The following is a 20,660-nucleotide window of genomic DNA, read 5'->3' as shown; positions in this document are numbered from 1 at the left end:
GGACACTTACGCGTCTTAATAGAACAGGTCCGCACATAGTGGCCAGCTTCTCCGCAGTAAAGACATAGGTTGCCTAGTCTGCAGCATTGTCGCTCTTCAGGCGACAGTGCAGGACATATTAACCTGAGTTGCATGGGTTCAGGGACATCTGATGCAGGGTTAATAGAACTTGAACTGGCTGGAGCTGAAGTGGTAAACGTAGGATGAGCAGGAACTGGAGCTCTAGGCATCATCCATGTAGGACGAAACTGCTGGGAAGATCTTTCTGACCGACGCTTGCGGAGCTGACGGTCAATCTGTATAGCCAGGGTGATAAGGCTCTCCAAGGTATTAGGTACTCCGACCCGGGCTAACCCATCTTCCAACAATCCAAGGCGGAACTGGTGTCGCAGAGCTGCGTCATTCCATTATGTATCCGTGCTCCAGCATTTGAAGTCCGTGACATAGTCCTCAGCCGCTCTGCGGCCTTTCTGGAGCGCATGGAGAGCAGCCTCTGCCATGACAGTTCGTTGGGGGTCATCGTACAGCTGGGCCATTGCGTCAAAGAAAGATGACATAGCATGAATCTGAGCACTATTTTCCTTGAGCAGCCGGTGGGCCCAGGTTTGGGATTCCCCTTGAAATAAGGAAATAATGAATCCTACTTTGGTGGATTCCAGAAAGAAAGTCCAGGGTTGCAAGGCGAAGTATAAGTGTCATGCATTGCGAAATGCCCTGAATTTGCTTTGATCCCCCGAGAACCTTTCAGGTGTAGGAGCCCTGGGTTCAGGTGGATGCGAGAGCGCAGTGAGGTAAGAGTGCCTGCGCTGGTCTTCTGTTGGCAGTTGAGAAGAGTAGCTGATAAGTCACTGAACACGACTGGATTGCTGAGCAGCAGGAAGAAGCAGGTACAGAGGTGCAGAGGTAATTGGATCCTTGTGACAACCAGGCAAATATCTCCAGAAAAATATTTAACTAGGCACCACTGTTGGATGTTCAGACAGCTAGGGCCACTAATAATGCCATTTACAATGCAATCATAGAAGAGACTGGATGCTCAAATGACACAAGCTTGGTACTATTAGGGTTTCATCAGGTACTGTTGGTGCTATATAAATCCTGTATAATAATAATAATAATACAAACGTAAACCATGTACCAGACCTAAAATAAAGATTATAGTTTATTTGGGTGTCATTTTCTCTGGACGTGAAGCCTGTGGTGATCAGCAATGGTAGCCAAAAAAAAATTCTTAGCAAAGGTTTACTTTCATTTTAAAAACTAAAGAACAAGAATACATTTGTGTAAATAGTTGTGTAGCGGGTTAAATATGCCTAAAGATACTGTTGATATGTGAGAAGGAACTAGGCTCCCTCTAGTGGTAGCTGCATGGAATTTCCCGGGCTGTGACTTCCTTTTGGCAAGATGAAGAGACTACATCTCCCATGGTGCATTGCAAGATCCAGGGTGCACGGCTGCACCGCACAGCTTTATGGGGGAAGTTATTTAAAGGAAGGGAGGGGCCAGGCTCGGCCTCTTTCTGCGCTGGACTCCGAGGAACCAAGAAGCTAGAGCTGAGGACTGATGCTGGATATTAGGCCAAAGCCTCTAAGCCTGGAGTGACGACGTTGAACCGTCCTAAGTCAAGCACGAGACACATTCCCGGAGCTCATACCGCTGTTCGCAGAGACCGGAGTCATCCGCCAGAAAGACCTTGCGTGGCTGACATAGAGCCAAAAGACTGAGACCGCAGTGGAGCGCGCGAAGGAGGAACTCCTGTTGGTGAGAGGGCACCTGCCCAACAACTGACTTTATCTGCCAAAGAAGTAGCTTTATCTACAGATAGCGGTAGTGTAACAGGAGGTGATAAACCCCGGGGTAGAACGGTATACCATCTCAGGATATTCGTAGACAAACAACAGAATCTGTAAAGTAGCCTACCTCTCTCACAGAAGTTATTGCTCAGCCACACAGACACTCTGCAGTGGCAACCAACAGCTTGCTGTTTTTCTCTCTCTTGATCTTCATTCCTAATTTGGATTACAAATGAGCTCTATTCAATAACCTTGCTAGCGAAGATCCAAGAAGAAAGAAGAGAACTCTGGGGGAGGGACTCAGATAGGCCTACCTGTCTGGTACTGTGTCTAGCTTTACTGAGGGAAGAGTGTGGGGTATTCTTTTATCTTTGTAAGCTGATTTAAGTAATCTTTTAATGAACCATATTTCATTTTATCTCATTTGTTCATTCTGATACATAATAAATTAAGCTTGATTAATCACAACCCTGTGTGTTGTTCCATTGTGTCACCCAGAAGGACTACCATTCAAGGAAGGTAATAAGTCACTGTTGCATATTGAAGTGTTGCATTCCAATCTGTGTAGCCAGTTGATAGTCCAGTCTTATTCTGGGTCAGTTGTGCTTGTGGAGGGTTCGAGCAAAATTCAGTGGGTTGTTAGGCAGGGTGTAGACCCAATAACATAATCAGCAACTCCTACGGGGGTGGTGCTACACGTGGGCGCTCGTCCGGGATTTCTACAGTCCTGCAACACAACCCTCTCAGCCACAGAATTCCCCCCAATGCAGAGCTGGATCCTACCACTGCAGCTGAGTGGTGCAAGGAAGAGAATGTCACAGTGGAAAATGGCCTGGTGGTTGAAATTAAGGGAGAGGCCTGGACTGAGGAAAAGCTCCGCCCAGTTTTAAGGGCACTATCCACAGACAGGAAATTCTGGGTGATTGACATAAAGACCGACACCACCGTTCCACACACGTATGCATTGTGTGAGTGGAGGAAAGGGGTCCCTGATTACTTTAAGGGAGCCAGTGTAAAAACTACCGACCAAACAGAACTTTTCTTAATACACCCAGGAGTTCCTAATGCAGGTCCCTCATCTACCACTCCTGGGGGATCAAGCATAGGAAAAGGTGTTCAAGAAGAGCCTCCAGAGACGTCACCTTTGTCTACCTTTAGCTCGGAGCTGTGTGCTGTTCTCTGGGAGATTGTAGCAAAATGTAGTAAGGACTCCCCGAATTATCTGATGACTGGATATAGGAAGCTTAGGACATTCTCGGGGAAACAGCCTGTGCCTTCAACAGAAGATGGGTTTGAGGAGTGGTTAGATACCGCCACTCAGGCTTTAGAAGAATGGGAGGTACCAGAACAGCACAAGAAACAGAGAATCACAGAGAGTTTAAGGGGACCTGCATTAGAGGCTGTACATAATCTCAAGCTAAGTAAAAAGAACTGTACCGCACAGGATTATCTAGACATTCTACAAGATGTGTTTGGTCGGACGGAGAACGCGGCTGAACTTCTCTACCAGTTGGACCACTGCTATCAAGAAGAGGAAGAAAAGCTGTCCGAATTCATTAAACGCCTGGACAGGATTATCCACCAGATCCTGTTAAAGAAAGGGATAGACCCTCGGAAAGTCGACGAGACTCGTGCACGGCAGGTCCTGAAAGGGGCTCAACCGTTAGATCCCATTGCCATACTGTTACGAACTCGCCAAGATGGTGGCATTCTAGAATACCCTGACCTGATTCGAATGGTCAGAGAGGAAGAGGTCATGTTAGACAACAAATAGAAAAGTCGGCAGTTCGACTCAACTGCCCGAGTTAGAGTGATAAGGGTAGAAGAAGGTGACTCGCAAGTTGAACTCCTAAAGACCCAAGTGTCTCAGTTGATAGAAATGGTGTCCATTCTGACTGGTCAAGTATCCACTCTACCGAAGGGGAGTATATCGGAGAAGCCAGATGAACCTGCTAGCCTTAGCGCAGACCCAGAACCAAGACCTACAAGATTGTTAACTTGTTTCAACTGCGGGGGAGTTGGGCATGTTAGAGGGGTATATCCCAGCCCAGGAAAGGTTGTTATGAAACCTCCCAAGCCAGCGGGAAACTTCAGAGGGCCCCGGTGAAGGAGTCAACCGGGTGTCCGCCAGTCGTAAGGGACTCCAGGAGGCTCACTGGTTCAGGGAAACCGAGTCAGGGGGTCAGGTCTAGATACAACACCCCTAATTCTAGACTCCGGGTTACTGAGGAAAGGAAGATCAATGCACACCGGGTTCAGCAGGGGCCCACACCAAGGAAGAAAAAAAAAAAGAGGGCCTGGGTACAGAGAACTGATTCAGGCCATAAGGCCACTTCAAGAGAATTCCCGTCTGACTTGGTTGGACCCTCCCCTGTGGTCTCAGTTCAGATAGAAGGAATTTACACAAGAGCCCTCCTTGATACAGGGGCCCAAGTGACTCTTCTGTATAGAGATTTCTATGATAAACACCTCACCCATCTACCTCTGCAGAAGTTGGAAGATCTGGAGATATGGGGTATCGGGACTTAAAAGTTTTCCATATGACGGGTATCTGCCAATCAAGTTGACCTTTGACCCATCAGTGGCTGGTGAAGCGGAAACCTTCGACACCCTAGCGGTGGTCTGTCCTCGTCCACCAGGGGCCAACAAAAGCTCTCTTATCGTAGGAACAAACACTGACCTGGTAAGGCGCCTTCTGACACAACTGGTCCAGGGGCAAGATGCCCCAGCACCCAGGATCCACCCCATGCTACGGCAGGCCTATCGACGATTAGTGTTGGAGCAAGAGACCCCTGCAGAAGGAGTTGGACGACTCTGGAAGTTGGACAGAGCGGAAAAGGTCTTGCAGCCAGGAGAGGTGGCCTGTCTTAAGGCTTCTGTTAAACTCACATGGCAACAGCCGGGCCCTTTCATCATCTTTGAATCAGGTCCTGAGGAAAGGAAGAGAGGGATAGAAGTTATCCCTGAAGTGATCCCTTTGAAGGTGTTACAGAAAATCCATGGAAGGGTTTTAGTGAGTGTCAGAAACACCTCTACTACACCGGTGAAGGTACCGGCCAGAGTGCTGCTGGGCCAAATTAACCCGGCTACCCCAGTTGCCCCCATTGATCTCAAAGAGGAGGAAATGGGCGAAGCTGTCATAGAGGAACTCTGCTCTGGGAACGCTGCCCTCCCACCGGAATGGGTGAAGAGGGCCAAGGCACAACTTGCTCGATGGAGGGAAATATTCTCTAAGGACGAGTTTGACGTGGGATGTGCCAGGAGTGCCACTCATAAGATCCGCCTGAGTGAGGACAAGCCTTCCAGGGAAAGAGTCCGGCGAGTCCCCTTAGGTGACTTAGAAGATCTACGTAAACAGCTGGCAGAGCTCAAGAAGACTGGGATTATCAGAGAATCCAGGAGCCCGTATGCTTCTCCGATAGTGGTAGTCCGGAAGAAAAACGGATCTCTGAGGCTTTGTATCGACTACCGAACGCTGAACAGAAGAACCATCCCAGACCAGTATACCACTCCTCGAATCGAAGATGCCCTACAGAGTCTGTCAGGGGCGAAGTGGTTCAGTGTGATGGACTTAAAGAGTGGGTATTATCAGATCCCCATGCACCCTGAAGACCGGGAGAAGACAGCCTTCATAACCCCCGTGGGGTTCTTTGAGTTCAATCGCATGCCTCAGGGGTTGTCCGGGGCCCCTGCTACCTTCCAAAGGCTGATGGAAAGGACCGTTGGAGATATGAATTTGATAGAGGTACTGGTATACTTGGATGATGTTATCGTGTTTGGCAGAACTTTGGAAGAACACGAGGAGAGGTTGGAAAAGGTCCTGAAGAGGCTACATGAAGAAGGTCTGAAACTTTCTCCTGAGAAGTGCCAATTCTATCAGTCCTCGGTCCATTACCTGGGCCATATCGTGTCCGCAGAAGGGGTAGCCACCGACCCGGCTAAGCTGGATGCTGTCGCCTCCTGGCCGAGACCCACAAATGTGACCGAACTCCGGTCGTTCTTGGGCTTTTGCTCCTATTACAGGAGGTTTGTGGAGGGGTTCCCCCAGATTGCTCGACCCCTAAATGAGTTCCTAAAGAACGAAGAAGATGATGTCCCTGAGTTGGTAAAGCCGGCGAAGTCCACCATGGGACCCTGGAAAGCTAAGGAATCCATCCAGGACCAGTGGACCCCGGAATGTGAGGGGGCTTTTGTTCAGCTGAAAAGGACTCTGACCACTGCCCCTGTGTTGGCTTATGCGGACCCCATGAAACCATATGAACTGCATGTCGATGCCAGCCGAGATGGGCTGGGGGGGTACTCTACCAGGAGCATGAGGGTCATCTGCGACCTGTCGCCTACGTGAGTAGAAGTCTACTACCTGCTGAAAGGAATTACCCTACCCACAAACTTGAATTCTTGGCCTTGAAATGGGCAGTGGTTGACAAACTGAAAGACTACCTGTACGGAGCTGAATTCATTGTCAAGACGGATAATAATCCCCTCACCTATCTGTTGACTACGGCCAAGCTGGATGCAACAGGGCACCGATGGTTGGCTGCCCTCTCTAGCTTCAATTTTAGCTTGAAGTATCGGCCGGGAATCGGAAACAGGGATGCAGATGCCCTATCCAGAAGGTTGCATGATCCACAGGAACCTGAGGAAGAATGGACTCATTTGGCTCCAGAAGGGGTGCGTGCCCTATATCAGGGAACTGAATTTCGATCCAGAGGAGGGTCAAGAGCAGAAGAGATTGGGGTTTTCGGCTGTCGGAGTACCCAAATACTATTGCAGGGTGACCCAGGTTGAAGGGGAAGATTTGCCTCGGCTGTCCAAAAGGGACTTGCGGAAGGAGCAGTTGGAAGACCCTTTGGGAAAACTTCTTTTGGAAGCCTTGGAGATCCAGAGCCCTGAGTTGCTTCTAACTGACTCCCCTCAGGGGGCCCGTCTGTTACATAGAGAGTGGACCCGGTTACAGATCAGAGAAGGAGTGGCCTACCGGAGAGGTCCATCTGAAGATCTGGAGGAGAAGTGGCAACTGTTCTTACCAGCTAAATACAGAGAGAGAGTTCTGGCCGCTCTCCATGATAAACATGGCCATCTGGGGCCCGAAAGAACCTTTCAGCTTGTCAGGGACAGGTTCTACTGGCCTTGTATGAGGGCCGAAGTTGAAGGATACTGTCATTCTTGTGTCCGGTGTATACAGAGGAAGACTCTGCCACGTCAAGCAGCCCCAATGGGCCATCTACAAAGCCAGGGACCCATGGAGCTGGTGTGCATTGATTTCCTTTGCTTAGAGCCTGATCTGAGTGGCCAAGGGAATGTCCTTGTGGAAACAGACCATTTTACCAGATACGCTCAAGCATTCCCAACAAGTGATCAGAAGGCTTCAACGGTAGCCAAAGTTCTTGTAAAGAAGTTCTTTGTACACTATGGGTTACCACAACGCCTCCATTCTGATCAGGGAAGGGACTTCGAAAGCAGACTGATCAAGAGACTGTTAGATGTGTTAGGCATTCAAAAGACTAGAACCACTCCCTACCATCCACAAGGGGATGCCCAGCCTGAACGATTTAACAGGACTCTTTTGGATATGTTGGGGACTTTGAGCTCAGAGAAGAAACAGCATTGGGGCAAGCATGTAGCTGCCATTGTGCATGCCTACAACAGTACTGTCAGTGATGCTACTGGATATTCCCCTTATCGTCTAATGTTTGGAAGGGAGGCTCGGTTGCCAGTGGATTTGGCCTTTGGCATTTCGCCTGATCATACCTCTTCAGCCTCGCACAGAGGATATGTGGACCGACTGCGGAAGAGTCTGAAATCAGCCTATGACATGGCCCAGGCCACATCTGATCAACGTGGGCTGAGGAATAAGAGAAATTTAGACTTGAAAGTTCGGATCCATGACTTGCAACCAGGAGACAGAGTTTTGTTGAGGAACTTGGGTGTCCCGGGAAAACACAAGTTGGCAGACCGCTGGAAGTCTCAACCTTATGTTATCTGCAAGCAACTGCCAAACCTTCCTGTGTACCAAATTCGGCCTGAAGGAGGTGTGGGTCCATTGAAGACTTGGCATAGGAACCATTTACTGCCTCTCTCTGAAGCAGTTCGTATGCCCCCTGTGGAAGATTTGTCAGAGGCTCCTTCAAATTCTCGCTGGTCCAGACCAGTCACCAGATCTCAGACGACGCTCCCAGATGTGAGGGGGGAAATTCTCCATCTGAAGATCTGGAAGATGAAGAAGAGGTACCCGACTGGTTGTGGTCACCTCAGTTACCAGAACTCACACCTGCCTCCCTGTCTTCATCTGACTTGGCTGACAGAGGAATCCTTCGGCCAGAAGCCCCCGAATTCATACCCTTTCACATGCTTCCAGAAGAAGTAGCTGAGGAGCAAGACCCTGAGGAGGAGGTTGCACCTTTCTCTGAAGAAGAACTGACTGCTCTTGAACCATCAGATTCCTCTGTAATGGAACATGAGGAGGTGGACATTGAAGATTCCTCAGAAGTGCCTGGTCCTAGTACCTCTGAGAGCATGCCTCCACAGGAACAGAGGGAAAGGAGAGTCATTCACCCACCTAAGAGACTGACCTATGATCAATTGGGTGAATGTTCGGAAGAAGCTGTCTTTACCTCCAAAAGATCTCCTGACCAGCCTAGCTCTTCCACCGTAGATTTGGTGGGGGACAACCCTAGCTCACCCCAGGCACATCTGTACAAGCCGCTCAAGTGTTGGGGGTCTGTGACCAGACTTGTCTCCCCTCCCCCGACAATTGGTGGGAGGTTCCTTTGTCGAACCTGTGTTGTAATATGCAGTTGTTGAGTTTGGCTTCTGCTCATGAGAAGACAGATAATCCCTGTTAGGCATATGTTACTGTTTTTGTTGTATAATGCCAACCTCTGCACTAGGGTACATACTGTTGACCTCTTTGGGGACCAAAGTTTCTCAAGTGGGGGGAGCGTGTAGTGGGGTTAAATATGCCTAAAGATACTGTTGATATGTGAGAAGGAACTAGGCTCCCTCTAGTGGTAGCTGCATGGAATTTCCCGGGCTGTGACTTCCTTTTGGCAAGATGAAGAGACTACATCTCCCATGGTGCATTGCAAGATCCAGGGTGCACGGCTGCACCGCACAGCTTAATGGGGGAAGTTATTTAAAGGAAGGGAGGGGCCAGGCTCGGCCTCTTTCTGCGCTGGACTCCGAGGAACCAAGAAGCTAGAGCTGAGGACTGATGCTGGATATTAGGCCAAAGCCTCTAAGCCTGGAGTGACGACGTTGAACCGTCCTATGTCAAGCACGAGACACATTCCCGGAGCTCATACCGCTGTTCGCAGAGACCGGAGTCATCCGCCAGAAAGACCTTGCGCGGCTGACATAGAGCCAAAAGACTGAGACCGCAGTGGAGCGCGCGAAGGAGGAACTCCTGTTGGTGAGAGGGCACCTGCCCAACAACTGACTTTATCTGCCAAAGAAGTAGCTTTATCTACAGATAGCGGTAGCGTAACAGGAGGTGATAAACCCCGGGGTAGAACGGTATACCATCTCAGGATATTCGTAGACAAACAACAGAATCTGTAAAGTAGGCGCCAGAGGCCTACTCTCTCACAGAAGTTATTGCTCAGCCACACAGACACTCTGCAGTGGCAACCAACAGCTTGCTGTTTTTCTCTCTCTTGATCTTCATTCCTAATTTGGATTATAAATGAGCTCTATTCAATAACCTTGCTAGCGAAGATCCAAGAAGAAAGAAGAGAACTCTGGGGGAGGGACTCAGATAGGCCTACCTGTCTGGTACTGTGTCTAGCTTTACTGAGGGAAGAGTGTGGGGTATTCTTTTATCTTTCTAAGCTGATTTAAGTAATCTTTTAATGAACCATATTTAATTGTATGTCATTTGTTCATTCTGATACATAGTAAATTAAGCTTGATTAATCACAACCCTGTGTGTTGTTCCATTGTGTCACCCAGAAGGACTACCATTCAAGGAAGGTAATAAGTCACTGTTGCATATTGAAGTGTTGCATTCCAATCTGTGTAGCCAGTTGATAGTCCAGTCTTATTCTGGGTCAGTTGTGCTTGTGGAGGGTTCGAGCAAAATTCTGTGGGTTGTTAGGCAGGGTGTAGACCCAATAACATAATCAGCAACTCCTACGGTTGTGGTGCTACAGTTGTATTTTAGGATATTTGTCCTTTTACCAAATATAAACTTTTTATGCTCACTGACAGCTAAAGTGCCAAGGCAAATCTTTTTTAAAAAGTGGGGTAATCTTGGTAGGTACATGGTAAAGTCCTTTTAAAAAGCTTTCCACATTGTCATCATTAAATACACACAATCAGTTGATCTTTTTTTTTTTTATTGGAAAGTTATGTTTACACTGGTGTCCTTGGCCTCATGTATCAATGTGTACAAAATAGGAACTAATAATTACAATAATTTATGTGCAGAATAAACAGTTTTAGGGTCTAACATTACCAATGTGGCTTCATGTCAAAGTCCTGTATAAACAGAAAAATGGAAGGGTTGCAGCAGTTTTAAAATATTGAAAATGATTCAAAAGCAGAGAAAATGTGAACAATGTTTATAAATGGATTGTACATTTAAGGAGAAGTATAGCCAAAGCTATGGTAGCCATACTTTACCTGTGGGTCACAGGAGTGCACTTAGTTCTGCACTCCTGTGACCCAGATTCAGCCCACAGTGAGCTAAAGTGAGCTGTTGGCTGTTGTCACAGAGCCAGTCCAGGCTCTGTAGGGATCCTGATGGGATCCGCCAAGATGCATGTCCGGCAGCTGGTTCAGCCTCTCAGTACACCACTGAGAGCCTGAGCCAGCCACTCCTGAACCCCTGCTCAGCCCAGCACTCTAGAAATTAATGGAGGGGCAGAGCAGAGAGCCGGTGAACAACAGTCACCGCTCTCTGGTCACTATAGTCTGAGAACTGAGCAATCAGCAGTCTTTGATCGTTTGGTTCTTGGTCTTAGAGGCAGAGGAGGACAGATGCAGCAATGGATCAATGCTGCATTCACCTAGGTGAGTATGATTGTTAGCTTTTTTCTTTTGAAAACCCAAACTTCTCTTTTAACAGTGAACAAGCAGAGTAAAATGCAAAAGAATTAAAGAAGCCAAATGTGAGATAAAGACATACCAAAAATACATATATATATATAGCCTACCCGACAGATCAGTCTGTTCACCTACTGGTAGCCATTAAAAAACTGAATATGGCAAGCATTAAGAAGGATACGCTGAGAGAATTGCACTTTTAGAGAGGTAAAATGCTGGAACATGGTAGTGCTCAAACATCAACTCGGTCAACTTCTCACGTTTCTCTTTGGTATTCCACTAAAATAATAAATAATAAATTCAGACATTCTCTGCAGGGTGTCTCATTGTACTTAACACTCCCCTCCAGAAATCTGGAAACTTCCATTAGCATTTATATTTATTTTACAAAGTTGTCACTCTGGGAGGGGAACTCTATTTAGCCTGTGTATAGCATACTGTATATCATAAAACTTTCCCAATAACATAAAATGTCTCTGGTGAAAATGAACAGCAGGTTCATAAATTAGGAACCAGGTTTTAACAAGTATAGTTGCCTAAATTTAGGCACAAATCACAAAGCAAACACAGGATCTTTATTTTTAAAAATGACAGCTATTTTCAGCTGGGTCCATTGAGATTTGAAAATTACATTTACTTGACCAAAATAAAGATCAATATCCTTGTGTTACTTGAGCCTAATATGTTCTATTTTGTCTTAACTGGCCTTTCTCTTCTTAACAACTAAATCAAAATTTCCTTTTTGGAATAATCCCAGTAAGAGCCACTAAATTCTCTTATATCCAAATGACAATGGTGTGTTGCGTTTGATATAAATATATACATGTTTCTATGATTTTTTTTTCAGACTTGCTTAAGAAGAATATGTTTGACTTAGAAGTTTAGCTTAGAAACAGACATCAACTTTGTTTGAGAGGATACTTCTCAAACTAATGCCGTTGGATACAATGGGAACAATGAACTATTGTTGTATTTCAGTTGACAGTTAGATGTTTTTAGTATCTCTGTATCTGGGCAGATAATAGCTTGGCTTTTTTGATGCATATGACCTATGACATGTATGATACCATAGTGCCATCTTGAGGTCCAATTAGAGAATGTTTCTCCTAATGAAACTCAGTATTGTGAAAAGGGCCACATCCATGTGGGGATGGAAAACTTTCCAAATAAAAGGAAAATTACATAAGCTGACAAGGGGACTCCATAATGACTTAACACCAAGGAAGGTCTGTACCAGCCAGAAGAAGCTATGCCATGAAGATGGCCCTTATTGACTATGGAGATCATGAACACACTGGGGTTCATTTACTAAAGGTAAATGGTCTGTGCACTGCAAGTTCACCTGCAAGTACACCAGCAAGTGCACTACAAGTGCAGTTGCTCTAGATCTGACAGAAACATGCAAGGAAAATAAAAAAACAGCATTTTTGCTTGCACATGATTGTATGATAGAAATTAGCAGAGCTTCCCCTCAGATCTAGTGCAACTGCACTTCCAATTGCACTTGCAGTGCACAGTATATTTGCCTTTAGTAAATCAACCTTACTGTAACCTCGGTTAAATAACTTTTAAGCATATTTCTACTGTTTACAGACCATAGTTTCTACTTATTTTCTAAGCATTTTGCTTGTTATAGGTATATCTGTCAGTGTAGTATTATATTCCTATAATTGTAATAGTTTTGTATGTACAGAATTCTTCATTTAGTAAAAGCACATTAATACATTTCAGAGGCCTAAGCTTCTTTGCTTATAATGCAAAGGCCCTTCAGGCTCATTCACACCATGTGCAGGGACCTTTGTTTTTCTGCACTAGAACAGACATTTAATTTCTATGTGCCCCGTTCACACCACAATGGTGGTGTGATGTGTACAGGAAGTGTATTTGCTTTGGAAGAGGAGAGGGAAAGGTTTAGTATGTGGAAAAAGCAGTGAGCAGCTGTGGTTTGTATGAACCTTCTCCACCTCATGAGTCTCCGCCCCCACCCTGCTGCTGAATGGTAAATCAGCACTGATGTAAAAGTGGGCTCTAATTGGGACGCTGATGTAAGGGGGGTTCTGATGGGGACTCTAATGTAAGGGGGGTCTCTGATGAGGATTCTGATGTTAGGGGGGCTCTGGTGGGAACGCTGATGTATGGGGGGACTCTGATGGAAGATCTTGATGTAAGGGGGGCTCTTGAAGTAAGGGGGCACTGATAGGGACTCTGATGTAAGGGTGGGCCCTGATGGGGACTCTAATTTAGGGAGGGTCTCTGATGGGGACTCCTGACATAAGGGGGGCTCTTTTTATCATATTTAAGAGGACCTAACTCTTCATTGGAATCAGATGTATTGATAAGTATGTCTTTGGGCTGTTGCTAATGTTCTTTAACCTAGTATCCAAGGATGAGTTCTCCTGTAATAGTCATCATTTAGTGTGGCATATAAATAGCACCGATAATAATAAAAATAATGATTTTTACTTACAGATGGTTCAGTTATTAGCACTGGATGTAAACGAGGCTTTGCATTGAGAGCTTTGAAAGTATAGTCTAAAATAGCCTGAAAGCCATCCCAATCTTCAACTGCAAGGAACAGATGCAATGTTGTTAAAACATAAACTCTCTACAACATATCTTTGTTTCTTGATGTTGATGTTATTGATGACATTACATCATTTTCTTTTATTCACAGACTGATATTTTCAAAACCATAAAACTAGAAGACAGGTTAAAGTCTGCTACTTAGTCAGTCATAAAACATTCAGGAAGCCACGATAAAGCTGTCATAAATTGTGCAAGTATAGAAATCACATGAACAAGGTAAACATTGCCGACTACTATATATGGTTAGGACTGTAACCTGTACCTGAAGGTGATCTCATTTAATCTAGATAAGGAAGTCAATTTGTCCCAGCGTACCTTTTTTGGAGAAAACTAAAGCACATTACCAGCCATCATAACTTTTAAGTATAACGCCTCCAAACTGAAGATTTGTTTCCTGTCTAATTATTGACAGCATATCAATTATGTCATACTAATTCAGCAGTGATTTCTGCTCTGCATTTACCTTTTTTGGAAGTCTCCTGATTATATTGCACATATAAAGTAGAGTGCAAGTATAGTTCAGGTATAGAGCAGGTCAGTGCTCCTCTATGCTCAGCACGGAAAAGTGACATTTTGGCTTCAATGGTGCTGGAACCTGGCAAAGTAGGGCTCTGCTTTTGGGAGTTAATTTAGGGTTAGTTTAGAATCAAGAATTAGAGATGAAAACATAGGAACTTAGATTGTAGGTTAAATTTAAAGTGACCCCAAACTCAAAATGTTTTTACATCAATCATTCTGAAATATTAAGTATACCATGGCTCTTTCTTTATCAATGTTTTTAGGCTTCTTTTTGTCATAGGCATGCTACCTACCTGTCACTGATGTCTCTCCCCCCCACTAGTGTAGAGCGAGCAGTGTTGTGGACACATGCTGTGCACTGTGTGTATTATAATTCCCATAGAGCCGATTGTGTCTGCATGTAGATGTGTAGTCCATCTTGGGGGGGAAAGCAGGAAAGGATGACCACATTCACATATACAAGGGGGGCATGGAGAACGAACATAGCCACTCCAGAACAGAAAGTCTCAGAATAAAAAAAGCTTGTATTTGAGAGATGAAATGAAGGAATAGAGAAATAGAAGGTACATTCTACTTATATTTAAACATATTGCATTTTTTTATTTGTTAACCACTTCCATACCGCGTCATTGTAAAATGACGGCGGCAGGAAGCTTTTGTCGATCCGGGCCGACGTAATATGACGGCGGCCCGGTCTCGCCGCTACTGCGTGCACCCGGGGGCGTGCAGCACGGCGATCAGGGATGAGGCTCGTCCCTCGGACATAGCTCATCCCCGATCAAGGTAAACAGCCAATGAAAATTGGCTGTTTACCACGTGATCGGCTGTGTCAATCACAGCCGATCACATGAGTGGCTCCAGCATGAGCCGCTCGTTCTCTCTGCAATAAGCGCCCCCGGGGGCGCGCAGCACGGCAATCGGGGACAAGGCTCATCCCTCGGACAGAGCCCATCCCCGATCTAGGTAAAGAGCCAATGAAATTGGCTTTTTACCATGTGACCGGCTGTCAATCACAGCCGGTCATAGAATGTCAACAGAGAACACGGTAACTAGCTGTAACCGTGTTCTCCTTCTCACACACTGATCCTGTGTGAGGAGGAGATTGTGGTAATAGCTAGTTACCAAATACAGTGCACCCCAAAACACACTGATTGCCCCCCCCCCCAATAAAGAGGACTTGTCAAAGTACCTGTCACTAGCCTATCAAAGTACCTGTCACCAGCCCATCAGAGTACCCGAGTACCTGTCACCAGCCCATCAGGTACTCTGATAACAGGTACTCGGGTACTCTGATGGGCTGGTGACAGGTACTCGGGTACTCTGATGGGCTGGTGACAGGTATTTGGGTACTCTTATGACAGGTACTCGGGTACTCTGATGACAGGTACTCTGATGACAGGTACTTGGGTACTTTGAGCACCTGTCATCGAAGTACCCGAGTACCTGTCATCGGAGTACCCGAGTACCTGTCATCGGATTACCCAAGTACCTGTCACCAGCCCATCAGGTACTCTGATGACAGGTACTCGGGTACTCTGATGGGCTGGTGACAGGTACTCGGGTACTTCGATGACAGGTACTCGGGTACTCTGATGACAGGTACTCGGGTACTTTGAGTACCTGTCATCGGAGTACCCGAGTACCTGTCATCGGATTACCCAAGTACCTGTCATTATAGTACCCGAGTACCTGTCATCAGAGTGCCCGAGTACCTGTCATCAGAGTGCCCGAGTACCTGTCATCAGAGTGCCCGAGTACCTGTCATCAGAGTGCCCGAGTACCTGTCTCCAGCCCAGAGTGCCCGAGTACCTATCTGCACCCCATCAGATTACCCGAGTACCTGTCTCTAGCCCATCAGAATACCCAAGTACCTCTCTGAAGCTCATCAGAGTACCTGAGTACCTTTCTGAAGCCGATCAGTGTACCTGAGTACCTGTTTGCAGCCCATCAGAGTACCTGAGTACCTATCTGCAGCCCATGCCTCCTAGATTATGTGTTGGGGTGTTTGGTTTCCAAAATGGGGTCATATTGTGGGGGTTTCCATTGTCCTGGGGTTCCAGGGCCTTCAAAAGTGTGATAGGTTGTAATAAAATTATATGTGTAATTTATGCTCCTAGAACACCTGACGGTGCTCCTTGCATGTTGGGCCTCTGTATGTGGCTATGCTGTGACAAAGTCCCACATATGTGGTATTGCCATACTCAGGAGGAGTAGCAGAATGTATTTTGGGGTGTAATTGCAAGTATGCATATACTGTGTATGAGAAATAACTTGTTATTATGACAATTTTGTGTTAAAAAAAAAAAAAAAAAGTATTTCTTAATTTTCCCAAGAATTGTGGGAAAAAATTACAACTTCAAAAAACTCACCATGCCTCTTACTAAATACCCTGGAATGTCTACTTTGCAAAAAGGGATCATTTGGGGGGTATTTGTACTGTTCTGACATTTCAGGGCCGTCGGTACATCAGGTGTGATCAATTTTCAATGATTGGCACCATAGCTTGTAGACTCTATAACTTTCAGAAAGACTAAATAATAACCACTAATTTGGGTTATTTTTACCAACGATATGTAGAAGTATAAATGTTGGCCCAAATTTATGAAAAAAAATGACTTATTTGCAAAATTTTATAATAGAAACGAAAACAAAATGTGTTTTTTTCAAAATTTTCGCTCTTTTTTCACTTATTTTGCAAAAAATAAAAAAACCCAGTGGTGATTAAATACCACCAAAAGAAAGCTCTATTTGTGTGAAAAAAAATTATAAAAAATTTGATTGGGTACAGCGTTGTTTGACTGAGTAATTATCATTCAAAGTGTGAGAGCGCCGAAAGCTGAAAATTGGTCTGGGCAGGAAGGGGTTGTAACTGCATCTGTCTGGAAGTGGATAATAAATGTGAGTTCAGTGTCACTTTAAGGGTTGGGGACATTTCAAATCTTAGAATAGGGAATAAAATGAACCCTTGTTTTGCCCTTGGAGAGCAAAGTAAAACATCCACTGTAATCTCTCCCACCCATCTCCTCACCTTCCATTGCTCCCCACCAATCAATTCAGCTTCCAGGAGTGAACAACTTGGGTTGCTCAAGTGAAAACTTAAATAGGGGTAAAGATTCTTCCTAAGTGACAGTGCTGGTGCTTGCCCTACCTGGAAGTACTGGGTATTTCTGTCCCAGCAGCTGAACAGAGCTGTGGAAGTGAAGAAAAAGGGAGTATATGCTGATTGGGAGATGGAAATAAAGGAAATCTGTTGCTTTGGCCTGCATGGGAAAAGCACGGGTTTGCATTATGGTTACAATGAGGTTATGGGTTAGGTGTTATGGTCAAATTGAGGGTAGGTATAGGGTTAGAGGACCAAGATATTTTATAGAAGCAATGTATTTTTCAATTGCTTTCAGCACCCAGCTCTCCAAACCAAGAACTACCGTGAAGCTCCAGAGGCCAAAACCCAGTGCAACTTCTACAAGTTTAATCTAATCACTACTAGTGTACACATCACATTGTGCACAGAATAAAATACTTTCCATGGCATTTGTACCTTCTTTAGTTTAAACCTCTTAGCAGCCCAAGAGCTCAGTTAGTTCCTCCAATATATTTTTATCTGTCCACACCTAAACCCAGTGGTTTTGATTTGCACAATTCGACTCAGACTAGATGCCAGCACATTGATGCTTTGCCTGAACATATTTACCATTCACGCTCAGTTTCTAAGGGCTATAGCCATCCCAGGTCTCCTTAAACCAGGCCTATTCTGACAGAAATTTGTAAGATGCCATTGCACACCTCTTTCCAGATGAATGCTACTTGCTTGTCTCTGGCTTATCTGCTCTTTTTTTTTAAACTCTTTTTCTTGACAAATGTGTGTTAGAGTAAGATATCCAAGATAATGCTTAACATGAGCACCACATCACATAAAGTACCGTTTTACAGACATGAATTACATTGTTGAAAAAGCATTCATATACGTGGACTGCCTTACAGTAAGGCAGCTTACAACTGTTCCCACGGATACATAAGATCAGCAGTAGGAGAACCCAGGTTTGGTAAGTACTGTTCCATACCCATGAGGCAGAGAACCACATAATTTGAGATTTATTAGTTACTGTAAATAGTAAGGGTAGATTGATTATCTGCTCTCTTAACCACTAACTTGGAACATAAGCAGAAAATGAAGTCAGGACTTCTGATCAACACACTTTACCTGGGTCAAGAAGCACTGAATCAGAAACTCAGAAAGACAGCCAAGCAACTAACATTTTTAAAAGACGTCAGCAATAGAGGCCTAAATATTTTTTTACTTTAAGTTCTAATTGACAGAGTATCAGTAATAACACTAATACTACTTAAAATTTTAATAGCAGTATTACTCCACCAGCTACGAATATTACTACTACTTCTACCAATAATAGCATTAAATGACTCTAACAATAACGAAAATATTGTAAATTAAGAAAAAGTCTTACTAAGTCCATCTTTAAATGGTGATACAGCCTCCAGGTTTTCTACTGGTAACTCATCTGACTTAGTATTGATGTAATACGTTGGGGTGCTGCCATCCCCTTTGCCAAGCACTGTGCCAATTGTTGTAGGAAAATCTAGCTGCAAAAGACATATGGCTTATTTAGTAATGGAATCTAAAGAGCAAAAATGAGGTTCAAAGTATAGTAACCCTAGGCAACTTTTAATACAATATGATTTTACATGTACAGTAGTACTTTGTCCCAAATTCAACAATGGCTGGAAAGGAGAGGGATCTATACTAACTGCAACCAGTCTCGGCCCTTACACTTTCCCAAGACAAGAGGAATGCAGAGTACTTTGTTCCATGGGGGGCAGAATAGTACAAAAAAAAAAATGTAAAAAATGTTCCAGTACATTTGCAAGCCCCCTGTCCCTAAAACGTACTTTTTTTTCTCTTCCCCACCATCGACTCCAGGTCCCACCATGCATCTTCCCCCAAACTAGAGTTTTGCTGAGGATAAGGCGAGTGAAACGTTTCTGCAGCTGTTTTATAATTTGCCGGGAGGAGGAGGGGGCTAGGGGGTTGGCTTGCTTGACGCTGCATGTATTTATGCATGCACACAGCTTGGCACAGGTCCCATATGGGTGCTGTGTGTATCTTTGCATGCACACAGCTTGGTTCAGGTCTCATATGGGGGCACACATGCATATTTGTCTCTGATATTAAATTTAGTCTCTCAGAATACTAATTTATAATCTAAGTGCTCTCAGCCTAGTTAGTTACACAAATTCACAATATAAACCCACATGCAGCTCTTCAGGTTCTAGACAAACTCCAAGCACCTGCTAATTCTCTGGTTCAAGGAATCTACAGTATGTATGTACAGATTCTTATTGAATCAAATACAAATCTGCGCCAGAATAAAACTCAAAAAGCTGCTAAAAACCGTGCTCATGATACAAAAACACAACAAATATAAAGCAAAAAGTAGTACAGTGCTGTGAAAAAATGATCCAATAATCATATGTAAAAGTACCAAAATCCAGTGAAGATGATTGTCCCACAGCCATTGTGGTAGGTAGGAGATCCTGATGTAAACCCAGTGACATCTCTTACACACAAATCCTGCTTACCAGATCTCGTGTGACCCACTGTTAGAGTGGTCAGCAAATGCCTGTGTGTATACCGGCTCAACAGCCAAAGTGGTAAGAGAAGTTCAACGTCAGATAAAACCTGGAAGTATTTCCATGATCAGATCCAGCAAAATCGTAACATTAAAAATAGAAGATTGCCAACATAGCGTGATACCGTATAAACTAGAAATTTATTAAAACAATTGTGGGTGAACTCAAGTTTTCAGCATAAATACAGGCTTTGATTAGCATATCAAATGCTAAAATCCCCCATGTCCAGAAGTTAAAATAGCTGACGCACGACCTTCTATTTTTAATGTTACGTTTTGGCTGGATCTAATCATGACGCATGGAAGTACTTCCTGGTTTTATTTGACGTTGACCTTCTCTTACCACAGTGGCTGATGAGCCGGTATACACACAGGCGTTTGCTGACCACTCTAACAGGGGGTCACACGAGATCTGGTATGCAGGATTTGAGTTTGAGAGGTTTCACTGAGTTTACATCAGGATCTCCAACCTATCACAACAGTTGTGGGACTATCATCTTCACTGGATTGTGGGACTTTTATATATGATTATTGGAAAAAAAATTCACAGCACGGCACTACTTTTTGCTTTATGTACAGATCATTATTTCTTACCTCCCCTTGACTCTGTTAATAATATGCTTGTTCCAAGTGGGTTACTGAAGTTTTACAAATGACTTGTATTCTCAGAGGTCAGCAATGACATTGGTAACCTATATAATATGGAGGGGTACGGTAGCCTCCCATCACCTGTCACCTACCTATGATGCACACTGAGACTGTAGACATCAGTGATGTCTACCATGATGGCAGCTGGCTTTGCATAATCCATGTAAAATGTTTGGTTAATCACACCCTATAGGCGAGGCCCTTTATGTTATACTTGGGAGACACTGGGGAACTGACTTTATTGGGGATCAAACGTCCCTCCTGTACCACTACAGGAGAGTCTGGGAGGTGGTGTCTACCAAACTAGGCATACCAACGACACATACTTGGACTCCGCTGTGGCATAATTCCTCTCTCCCTAAATTCCTTAGTATCCCGGATTGTCACGTTTGGAGTACTGGGGCAATATTATATCTATCTCATG

At 44.7% G+C, this 20,660-nt stretch overlaps 1 protein-coding gene across 1 annotated transcript in view; it reads right to left on the bottom strand.

The window, feature by feature from the left end:
- The window catches only part of LOC309549044 (actin-like protein 6A), a 61,135-nt gene that overhangs the window by 28,816 nt on the left and 11,659 nt on the right, over positions 1 to 20,660 (bottom strand). The window contains exons 3-5 of the mRNA XM_082249005.1: positions 18,407 to 18,542; positions 13,306 to 13,403; positions 11,020 to 11,117 (exon numbers count right to left, since the gene is read on the bottom strand). Of these exons, the coding sequence (XP_082105131.1) occupies positions 11,020 to 11,117; positions 13,306 to 13,403; positions 18,407 to 18,542 (332 nt within the window). The remainder of the gene's footprint in view (positions 1 to 11,019; positions 11,118 to 13,305; positions 13,404 to 18,406; positions 18,543 to 20,660) is intronic.

This window comes from Pelophylax lessonae (assembly GCF_965119305.1).
Source record: "Pelophylax lessonae genome assembly, chromosome: 3".
NCBI lineage: Eukaryota > Metazoa > Chordata > Amphibia > Anura > Ranidae > Pelophylax > Pelophylax lessonae.
The sequence above is the reverse complement of the archived record's forward strand: the minus strand, read 5'-3'. Positions and strand labels throughout refer to the sequence as shown.